At 40.6% G+C, this 12,249-nt stretch overlaps 1 protein-coding gene across 1 annotated transcript in view; it reads right to left on the reverse strand.

Moving 5' to 3' along the window:
* usp43b (ubiquitin specific peptidase 43b) overlaps positions 1-12,249 on the reverse strand; it is a 121,651-nt gene that overhangs the window by 4,916 nt on the left and 104,486 nt on the right. The window contains exons 12-13 of the mRNA XM_016248210.1: positions 7,146-7,491; positions 4,126-4,284 (exon numbers count right to left, since the gene is read on the reverse strand). Of these exons, the coding sequence (XP_016103696.1) occupies positions 4,126-4,284; positions 7,146-7,491 (505 nt within the window). The remainder of the gene's footprint in view (positions 1-4,125; positions 4,285-7,145; positions 7,492-12,249) is intronic.

Consider the following 12,249-nt stretch of genomic DNA (forward strand, 5'->3'; position numbering starts at 1 on the left):
GACTGCGCTGTTCATTATTACATCCAACAACAGAACACCTCAATCGCTGAGGAGTCATTCTTGTCTACATCTGCTCCTGCGGTGAAACAATGGCGGACTGATGACAGCTCACTCAGGGCGGGTCTAAGGTAAGACACCAGTGAGTCCAGTCTGTGCTGAAACGCCACTGTCAATCAAACTATCCCCTCCCACGATAGTTTGCATCTACATTTGCATCTGAGATCGGCTCGATTTGAGAAAGGGGAAAACATTTAACCAAATTAAAAAAAAAACACTGGGTGGATTTTTATCATTATAGGGTGGTTGTGTACACACACTGCCAACACACATTTCAGTTCAAACAACTTGTAAAAGTGCATGTAGCATCCTATGACCCCTTTAAGGCGGTTCAGAGTCGACACTTTCTTTTGAGAGACAATATCTTTATTTATCATACACTTTTTTGATGACCATTTTTTCAGACTGTTTACACTGAAGGATAGCTATGTTACAAACGGCAAAAAAAGATATTCTTCGAAAACCCATATCAAGTTCAAGTTTATTTCTAAAGCACATTTAAAAACAGCTAAAAGCCAACCAAAGTGCTGTACACTGTCAATAGCACAAATACAGTAAGTAAAATATTAATAGCATAATGTCAAATACACATAACATGACTATAACGAAATCAATTAATAAACACCAAAGTAAAAAGATGAGTTTTGACCTGATCTTTAACCATATGTGTGGCTTAAGCTGAAAAGCTTCATATTATATATAAGGATTGACAAAGCACAATGAAATAAAATGTGACTTTGCGAACAGTGAACACTGAAGGTGATGGCTTAACTGAACTCGGGTTCATGTTTGTGGAATCTGTTTTATTTTTGAAGCTAATGATCACATTAGAGAAACCTAAGGCATCTGCTGCATGACAATTCATGGATAATTACAGCACCTCTGATCATATCAAAATGTATTATAAAAAAAAATCAGATATCATATAGTCATATATCATTAAAAACTGCTCACTGGATTTTAACAGTAAAATGCACAACATAAAATTACTATGTAGAAAAATATAGCAAAATATGCAAATAATTTATTGTGACTTGCTTCACTATGGGAAATATATAAATATATTTAAAAAAATAACAATTTTAACATTAGTTTAGGAAATTTGGAAATGTTTAGGAAATGTTGTAAAATATGCTGTTAGGCATAATGGCTAAATATCTCAATTACCTGTAAAATTCAGTCCTTCCATTATTTAATATGCATATCTTTCAACACTGCAAACTCATTTTAATTGCATTTACCACTTAGTGAAGTGCACTTAGTTTGTTCAAACAAAGCCAGCACTCAAACCATACACTACTGTTAAAACATTTAGGGTCAGTAAGACCCTTTAAAAAAATAAAAAATAATTAAGCAAGGATGTATTAATTTTTACATGAAAGACATCAACAATGTTATAAAAATGTCTATTTCAAATAAATTCTGTTCTTTTAAACTTTCTATGCATCAAAGAATCCTGAATAATGTATCACGGTTTCCACAAAAATTAAGCAGCAAAAACGGTTTTCGACATTGATAATAATATCAAATCAGCATATTAGAATGATTTCTGAAGGATCATGTGACACTGAAGACTGGAGTAATGATGCTGAAAATTTAGCTTTACATCAAAGGAAAAAATTACACTTTAAATTATATTCAAATAGAAAACAGTTATTTCAGATTGAAATTATATTTCATAATATTAGTGTTTTTACTGTATTTTTGATCAAATAAATGCAGTATTGGTGAGCATAAGAGACTTCTTTCAAAAACATGAACATTTTCGAATGGTAGTGTTTGTTTCCACTGGTGTAGAAGAAACGCTGCAAGACGTGTGTAAAAAGTTCGCATGTACAAAGCTGCTTTAAGAGTGGTCTACAATTGTGCTAAACTTTTTTAACTCATAGCTACAGAGAAAGTGTGCATAATGCATTGACATCTGATTTAATCTAGTAATATGCAAGAATGACATTTAAGCAATGCACCAGCACTACAGGCAGATTTTAAAAAGCTTAGACGGACAGTACTGCATTCATCTCACATCTATTCACTGGCACACAGCGTTTTTACCTCTCATTTACATACTGTAAAGTCGAAAATTGCTCGACTTTTTGATGTGGGAACCTGCCGCTCACCTCACACAGAGAATTAATTGAAAACGCCCGCTCAGCTTGGTTCTGTGGACATATACAGTCATCATAATAATTTCTTTAGGCTATAACTCTAATCTTTTGACTTGTGATATGACTGTGTAGATTTGATTTGTTGAAGTATCATATAATTTAACTTCAGTGGAGAGGGAAAAGGAAGGCAAACAGCAGCAGAGACACTGGAGCAGAAAGAGAAAGTGAGAAAACTCTGTCAGAGAATGTGTGTGTGTGTGAAATTTTGTGTCTCCAGCCCCCTGTGACAAGCAGCTCAAAGCCATGACTGTGCTTTGTCCTTCCTGGAAATGTTATGTTCTTGTTCCGGCACCAAGGTTATGTCATGGCTACACAGTGACCAGGCAGTCTTTGGACTAGTGCTGCAGGGTGCGAACTACGGGGGAGCTCAGCTCCCCTTAATAAGACATGGGGGGGGGGGGGGGGCGCGAACTACGGGGGAGCTCGGCTCCCCTTGAAAAGACATGGGCTCCCCTGAAAACGGGATTTGGAAAGGGGGGGGGGGGGGTCTCAAAATATTGTCAATGTGTTATTTTGACGTGCAATTTCAGTTTTGTGTAATGTGATCATCGTGGATTATTATGTGTAAAATTGCAAAAATATAATTCATTCATGCATATAATAAAGATCAATAAAGATAACTATATATGCAATTCTTGTCATGAGCATCAAGGTGTGGGGGCGCTGCGGTGCAAATTCCACTCATGTTTAGTACATGTTAACTCAAAGATTCGTAGAAAAAATATAAACGTGGGACTCTGTGGTCGATTCTGTGTTAAGGTAAGGCATGTTATTCACAATTATGTGTTGGGTTGTTATAAGTCTGCGTGACTCTCGATGTCTTAGGCCTAATTGAACGGAGGAATTATGGTATTCTTCTGTAGCCTGACGACGAGTAACTTTAACCGTTGTTCATATGAACTCAAAGACAGCCTGATGCTTTGCATATAGACTATTTGTGGGTGGCTGTTTGTTGTTTCACCTATCAATTTGTGTCGATAAAGTATAATAGGGTAAATCCTGAATAGTGATTTATCCTATATAGTGCTTGCATAAAGCAAGTAGTGCATACACTTGTAGCTGATATGTATCTTTGCAAGTTATTGTAAGCCCTCTTTTGAGGCACGTGCAAGCGCACTAACCCCCCCCCCCCAATAAAAAAAAACAAGTGGGCTCCCCCAAAGTCAACTGTATAGTTTGAACAATGTAGTGCTGAATACATATAATTCCATTTGTGTCATTTCTGTGTTTATATTTGGATTCTGAAGATGTGGTTCTCATAGAGAAGTTGAAGAGAGCTGTGTGGAAAAGCTCTTGGAGCCACCCAGAGGTTGGATGTGACTTTGCCATTTGACATTGCTGCAAGTACACTAGCGTTGAAAAGTATGGGGTTGGTAATATTTATTATATTTATATTATATTTATTATTTATTATACTTATGCTCACCAAGGCTACATTCATTTGATCAAATTTACAGTAAAACATTAATGTATATATTCACAGTCTAGAATGCCTTATTGTCTACTTTGTTTGCATAAAATAGATAGCAAATAAAGTTACTCTACTAGCTATTTCCATGTTCTGAGGAGTGGAATTTTAAAAATAAAATAAAATATAGTGAAGTAAAATGTAAAAATAAAAGCAGTCAATATTGCATTTTGAGTGGTGAACATTCTAACAAACTTAATAGCAGATTTTCAAAATGTAATCATAAATTTCTTAGTATCAGAAATTTAAGTATATATATTGTGAAAACCATAAAAAGATTGCACACCTACCAGGCATGAAATGATCTACTAAACAAAACTACATTAGCCGATTCTTGTATTCTCTTGATAATGCAAACTTGAGTATGCTTTCTGCTTGTTTGCCCTTGGTAGTGTGGGTATACATTAAGGCAGAGATGCAGAGATGAGCATTCACCTTGTAGAGAGCAGCTAGCTGACCAGGATGGGATGGCATCTCGTCTCTGATAGAAGAGGATATAAGCACCACGTGTGCACACTTCCCCCTCAGGCACCGACTCAACACTGCTGTCATCGTAGGCATACCACTGACCGTCCACTGAGTTCCTGCAGTATGCTGCTCAAAACACAGACTCATTATGTTCACAATGCTCTATACTTCATGCTCAAGTATGTATAAATATACTTACACTGGGGGCAAGAATTATTAGGACAACACTAATATTTTCATTTATGCACACATACAAAAAGTATTTTTATATATATATATCTTGCTTTCTATGAAAATGCATAGCAAATTATCAAAAGATTAAATTGCATAAGCATGATTTTGATGCTTAAAAACTAGAATAGACAGTTTGTCACCGAGGTAAGAAAAATAAACTACTCTCAGTCTTATGATGTTTTTTTCATAGTGATATTAATAATTAAGAAACAGGGTTTGCAGTGTAATTATTTAGCACATAATTCTCACATAAAATAGTTAATATTTCGGCTTGTACTTTGAAGTATAAGATCATTCAGCTTCATCAAAGTTTCCTTTCCTGACAGCTACTATATTTGGTAAATTCTGTCCATTCTGTCCATCAGCTTGCACAGAAACGAGGCTGGAATATTTTCCTCTTTCCTCCTGGGTGAACATCATGAGCTGCCTCGTGTCGCTTGGCCGCCTTTTTCCCCATCACCTTTTAACTTTGTGCTTCGGTTGCCAATGGACTGAAGTGACCAGAGCATTGCCTTGCACAATCTGATGCAAGCTTCTTGCTTGAAATAGCTGCTCGGGACTCTGACAAATATTTGGGGTCATTATTTCACTGAAATGTGAATCCACTCTGGATCTAGAAGGGATGGCGTATTTCTGAAGGATTTTCAAGTGTTCTTTCCTCATTATAATCCCATAAATCCGGCTGAGATCCCACCATGTGCAGCACTGCAAAACACCCTTATCGTATAGGACGCATGTAATCAGTAGAGGGGCTCAAAGGGAATTTTTTTAAGGATGCATAGTATATCAGTACCATTTCAGATATCAGTGATATTAGTGATATGAATTTAGAAAGTATCAGTTGTTATTGGATGTTTATTGTACATGCTCAGCTTTACATTTAGATTAATTTTGCAATCCTCTAATGCTCATTTAAATTTGATCTTTAAAAAACATTAATAATTTAAGAGCACTGTTAAACATAATCTTTAGCTTTTAACAATTTATTTGTAGTTGAAACTATTTTTAAAGCAATTTTTGTTTTATTTTTAAAATTTTAGTTTATTTATAGTATAGACAAAATAATAATATGAAAATTATTATTGGCCTTTTTTTTTTAAATCAACCAAAATTTTAATATCAGTGCTTTCCTAATTTTTGTTGCTCAGATGTTTTTTTTATGTCTTGTGATTTAGTAGTAGTATTTATCTTTCAGTTAAATATAATTTTTTCTAATCTTTTTCTCCTAAAAGGCACAAATTAAATCTTGTTAACATATTTGCGTTTACATATATGCATTTGGAAGGCACTTTTATCAAAAGTGACCTCTATTGCATTACAGATACAGGTAATAATGTTACAAATAATGTTCAATTTCTTGTACAGGCTAATCATTTCGCTTCATAAGACCTCAGTATGTCGTCAGGAGTCATGGGTAGGCCTGGGCGATAAAATGGTATCGATATTTATCGACGGTACACCTTCTTCGATATCGATAGAATTTTTTTTCAATATAGCGCACGATATAGGCACGTGCTATGAGTGACGCGCACACGAACACATGCTGAAATGAGTGCGGTGCCTGCCTGTGATGAGGAGATTGTGAATAAAGAATGAATATTAGTCAAATTTAAAAAACATTTGCATTTGAATGTTAGGTGTGCATCAGGGAGCGTCATCAGTGGTGCGCAAGATGTGGTGATGATGATGTAAGTGACGTTGTTGCATTTTAATATTTTGTTAGTCTAGCCCACGAGACACGCCGCTGCTGTGTTTTGCATTCAAAATATTAGAGAAATATAGAAGCTCAATGCAGAGAAGATCTTGAATGGGTTAAAACCGAAACCAAGCCATTCACACAGAACGCATATTCAGTGCATTTTTTAGACGGACAAATATGACTGCTGCACTCGTGTCTCACACAAGAGATGTATAGAAAGCAATGCAAACTTAAAACAAACAGTTTAAACTTTTAGAAAACATGTCATGAATTTGTGGAGGTTTATTCCTTTTCACTGCGTCTCATATGTTTTTAAATGCAATCTGCGTGATGGCCGCTTCGGCTCTTCGGATTAAGCAATGCATAAATACATGATGCTGTTGTGTTCATAATTGTTTATGCAATTTACGAAATTATATTAGATTTTTATGAGTTAATTTAGACGTAATGCACGTTTTTATAGAGTTACATCCTTGCGTTGACAATTTAAATGCGCTGCATTAATTAGACCTATACAATAAAGACCTATTTAATCTGCATATAAAACATTAGAAATTAGATTTGTTTAATTTTTATTGCGTTTTGATTGTTAAAACAAAAAATATTTGTTGTTTGTCTCAATAAATGGTGTTAATTATAAATACAGTGGTTAAATAAAAAAAAAAATTATTGCTTTTTGTTTTAAAAAAGGTAAAAATATAAAATAATATTTTCAATAATTATCGATACCAAACGATATGAAACATTATATCGTTGATACATTTTTTAGCTATATCGCCCAGCCCTAGTCACGGGCATTAATTTTATCTTGCCTGTACATGCTTTTTTGACTCTCAAAGTGTAGGCAGCCATTGCTTGCATCTTATGAATCACCAAGCACCACGGATTCAGCAAAAAAATCTTCTTTACTGTTCTACTGAAGAAAAAAGTAAACTACATCTTGGTTGGCCTGAGAGTGAGTAAATTAAAAGCAAATAAAAAAATTTGGTTGAACTATCCCTTTAAGCTACAGGAAGGTTATACATAATTTCTAATTTCTCCTTCACTCACACACCTGTGTAATGGCCTCCATGCATGCCTCCATGATGGTTACACACGGCGTACAGGTCGTACAGGAAGTTCAGCGTGTGTCGGCTGGCTTCAGGCTGGTGATGGGCCTGTTGTTTCCAGCCGGGCGGTGGACGGGCACAGTTGCTCCTCTTGACCATGTGGCGGCCCATATCGAGGCCAGTGAGGGGGAAGTGTACCAGCGTGGAGAGCTTGTTACGGCGCTCTCCCACCTGTCGGAATCGTTTGAGGTGAAGGATGAGGATGTCTGGGAGGGTCCACAAGCTCATCTGCACCATGCCCTGCTGCAGCTGCTTACAGTGAGGACACTTCCATGCATCGTCAGGGGCCAACTAAGTAAACATGGATGAAAAATTAGGATATACAACTCAAGGAAACTTTACATGAGTGCTTTTTGGTCTAAATAAATGGTCCTGAAAGATTTGAATTGATCACATTGCATCTTTTTTGAACAGCTTGCATTAATTAAATGAAAGGAAATAAACAGAAAAGAGCTTCATGACTTTCAAAACGAGAAAAAGTCTGAACTTTTTTTTTTTTGTAATATAAAATATATAAATTTATTCCTTTTCACATTATTTCATTTCATTTGCATTTAAACTACAATTCAAAAGTTTGCTGCTGGTAAGATTAAAAAAATATATTTTTAAATAGCTTTTTTTTAAAGGAGTCTCACCAAGGCTGCAATTAGTCAAAAATACTGTTATTTATTATTAAAAAAGTAATACTATGATATATTATTATAATTTAAAATAACTGTTTTCTGTTTGAATGTATTTTAAAGTGTAATTTATTCCTGTGATGTAAAGCTGAATTTCATCATCATTACTCCAGTAAACTCTGATACTGAAGCAAGATTTGTTCACGTTCGTGTAGCTGCATGAACAAATGGCACTTCAACCCGCCAAAAGGGGTGGAACCGACTGCTATATAAGTCGGCTCAGAGCACCATTCATCAGAATTTTTCTCCTTCAGCACGAAGATGCAGAGGAAGGATGCCTCTAACAGCGCTTCCATCCGGTGACTGAAAAGAGCACTTCCTAAGAGCAATTTCTTTAGCGGCATTGTTTCAAATGTCACGCTGCAAGTGTGGCTCAGATGTGCACAGTGAGTGTGTCGTGTGCCTGGGCAGCACCCACGCCAAGGCAACGCTCACTGAGACGGATTGCTCTCACTGTGAGAGCATGAGTCTTGCCCTGCTTCGGTCACATATAGCCTCCTTTAATGAAGGTCGGTCCTCCCTCATCTGTTCCCTTGTGTCTCCCCTCCCAGGAGACTCTGTGGAAGAAACAGCAGTGCAGAGGAATGGATTTCCCAGATTTGAGTGATCTCATGCCGGCACAGGTCCCATGTGCTTCACTCCCCCCACAGCACTTTGATTCACCGGTGTTATTCTCAAGATAGGATCAGTGCCCCTCACACTGCTACTTCTGCCGACCTCACCTCTGTTAACGACACTGAAAAGAAAGGTTATGGAACGCTTCCCCCTCTGGAAGAGGTGGTCGTTGCTCATCTCCACCCTCCATCAGCCCTAGGATTGAAGGCACATGCAACGCATCCATAAGCCCTGCAGGAACCTGCATCGTGGGCAGGGCCTATTGAATGGCTGGCCAAACTGGCTCAGCACTGCACACGATGGCGGTGCTCCAAGTTTTCCAAGCCAAACTTCTTCGCTCCATGAATAAGTCCTGCTCTAGATCTGACGCCTTTAAGGATCTGCCCACAGCAACTGATCTGGCTCTGTGCGAAATAAAGGCAACAGCACAGGCAAAATGGAAAGCCATGGTCAACTTGGTGGTGCTGGAGTGTCACCTTTGGTTTAATTTAACGGAGATCAAGGACAATGACAAGGTCGCCTTTCTCGACTCCCTAGTTTCCTGCAAAGGATTATTTGGCCAGGCTATGGATGGATTTGCTGAACGCTTCCCGGCGGCACAGAAGTCATCGCAGGCTATGCATGCGTCACTTCCTGCCGAAGCGGTCCCGTTTGGCAGATGCTTCAATTCACCAGAAGGTTCCATCCTTTCAGCAGCCTGCTAAGCCCGTTCCATCAATGACACAACACCTTCAGGTGGCGAAACACTACCTGTTTCCTAAGCACCAGGGACCCTGTCCCCGAGTAATACTGGTCCCACCGAGGCTTGAATACCCTCAAAGAAAGCTTGTGTACGCTCTCCACCCCCCTGCCTAGCTCTGGGCGATGGAAGCTCTGCTTAAATTGGAACTGCCTTTCAGTGCGTGCCCAACAAAAATACCTCTGTGATAGCGGACACACATACTCAAAAGTGCATAGAGTGGGCGACTTGCAAGCACGGTCAATCAGTGCTTCATGCTATGTGCCTAAAGTGCTCTCCACTCCATTCAGAGCACAAGTCAGAGAGCTTACAGTGTAATATTGGCGTGAGGGCCCACTCCATTAGAGGAATGGCCTCCTCTTGGGCTTGGTCCAGGGGAGTTTTAATAGGTGATATCTGTGCGGCAGCTGGCTGGTCTTCATTGTCTACCTTCACCAGATTTTATAAACTTGGGTCTCATATTTGGCTCATGCTTTTTTAGGATCCCTCATTACGGGCGCTCTGGGGCTGGGCTCGCAGAGTGACTTCGTTCTGCACTTGCCTATAGCATGGCATTATTGGATGCGTTCCCCCTAAGTGCACAACGCAATGGGAGAGACCGTTTGAAAGATAAAGGACAAGCATTGCGTTAGCTGTTGTTGCTATAAGGCTGCACACAAGTCGATGACTGTCGCTATCAGTTGAAATATTCTGATGAATGGCACTCTAAGCCGACTTATATAGTAGGGGTAAAAAAATATGATTTCTTGATTTTAATTGATTCTCATTTTTATGAAAATATATCGATTCATAAATCCCGAGAATCGATTAGTCTAACCTGTCCGATAATGAACTGAACATTGTAGCACGCCTCCCCATCCAATAAATTGCAATAAGTTTTGTGATTTGTTAATTTTGATATGAACCAAAGTCTCAGATTTTAAATTCTGTCCATTTTATTACAATATTCAAATATTAAATGCCATTTTGGTGCTGTTTGATGTGGAGTGCCAGATCGCTGTGAACTGATTGTCTCCTCCGCTTTAATAGCAGTTACAGCATGAAATAAACATGAATAAACATCCGAAGGTGTTAAAAGAAAGAGTACAACTTACCGAAATCCATATCCTGTCTCATGTAATCGCTCAATCAGTGTTTCAAATGTGGAAAGATGACAATAGCTTGCAAGCAATGTTTCACATTACGTCATATTGATCTCAGAAAAACATTCGGTGAACATGAACTCATTAGTCAGCTAGAAAAATTAACTCTAGAGAGAAGTTTCCCGCCGTTGGCCTCACGGCCGACGGTACCCAAATTCTCGACAAAAGAGCAGTTTCCTTTATCTCTGGGTCCCAGGAGGGCACGGAAAGTTGCGGACGGACTAACGCCGGACCTCACTCATCCTCCTCCTCCTCCTTCGCCAGCCGGCAGCAGCGGGCGGTTCGAGAGCGTCAACAAAGGTCCTACTCACGCACCCTCTGCCAACCCGTGGAACCAGGTGAGCCTTCCACCCCACACTCACACCCCTCTCCGGCCCTCTCACAAGCCACCCGAGTTGGGTCCCTGTGTTCCACCTCGCTGCCCCACTGCGGGTACGGCTGTGGTCCCGCTTGTATGGTTTCTGGGCGCTTGGTCAGCGCTACCCAGCACGTCTCACTGGCTTCTGCGGACCATCAGCGTCGGCTATGCGATTCAGTTCGCCTGGTGCCCGCCCAAGTTCAGCGGTATCCACTTCACTACAGTGAGGGCGGCCGATGCCCCTGTTCTGCGGGCAGAGATCGCAGTCCTACTGGCAATGGATGCGATAGAGCCGGTCCCTCCAGCTGATATGAGGTCGGGGTTTTACAGCCCTTACTTCATTGTACCCAAGAAAGGCGGTGGGTTACGGCCAATCTTGAATCTGCGAGTTTTGAACCGGGCCCTTCATCGGCTGACGCAGAAACGCATCTTCGGGTGTGTCCGTCCATGAGATTGGTTTGCAGCGATCGACCTGAAAGACGCGTACTTTCAGGCGCCACAGACCATTTCTGCGGTTTGCGTTCGAAGGACGGGCATATCAGTACAAGGTCCTGCCCTTCGGGCTGTCCCTGTCTCCCCGTGTCTTTACGAAAGTTGCGGAGGCAGCTCTTGTTCCCCTCAGAGAGCAGGGTGTTCACGTTGTTAACCCTCTGGGGTCTGAGGGTGTTTTGGGCTCTGGAGAAGTTTTGACATGTCCTGACATTTGTGCTTTTTTCAGTTGCTAATAAACATTTTAATGACTAAGTTTAGTAGCACCATAATCAGCACAAACTGGGCTACAATAATATGTGAGCAGCATGTATGTATGTGATTGTGTTTGTTATTTTCGGTGTGATCAGGAGAAGATGCCTCAAAACGCGTATCCGCGTTAATCGACCTCAGAGGGTTAACTATCTAGACGATTGGCTTATACTAGCACAGTCTCAGGATCAGTTGTGCGAGCACAGGGACCTGGCGCTTCGGCATCTCAGCCTGTTGGGCCTTCGGCTCAACTGGGAAAAGAGCAAACACTCCCTGACGCAGAGGATCTCTTTTCTCGGTATGGAGTTGGATTCGGTCGAACAGACAGCGCGCCTCACAGAGGAACGTGCGCGGTCGGTGCTAGCCTGCTTGAATACGTTCAAGGGCAGGACAGCGGTCCCACTGATACTTTTTCAGAGGCTCCTGGGGCATATGACGGCCGCAGTGGCACTTACACTGCCCGGCCTATTACATATGAGACCGCTCCAGCACTGGCTTTATGGCCGAGTCCCGAGGTGAGCGTGGAAGCGCGGCACTCACCGGGTCCAAGTTACACCAGCCTGTCACCAAACCTTCACCCCGTGGTCAGATCTTGCGTTCCTCCGGGCAGGGGTGCCCCTAGAGCAGATCTCCAGGCATGCTGTGGTCTACACGGATGCCTCCACCACCGGGTGGGGTGCCACGTACAACGGGCATGCAGTCTCAGGGGTTTGGACGGGATCTACATTGGCACATCAATTGCCTAGAGTTGTTGGCAGTGCGCCTTGCCTTGAA

Source organism: Sinocyclocheilus grahami, unplaced genomic scaffold (assembly GCF_001515645.1).
Source record: "Sinocyclocheilus grahami isolate Dianchi unplaced genomic scaffold, SAMN03320097.WGS_v1.1 scaffold870.1, whole genome shotgun sequence".
NCBI classification, from domain to species: Eukaryota; Metazoa; Chordata; class Actinopteri; order Cypriniformes; family Cyprinidae; genus Sinocyclocheilus; species Sinocyclocheilus grahami.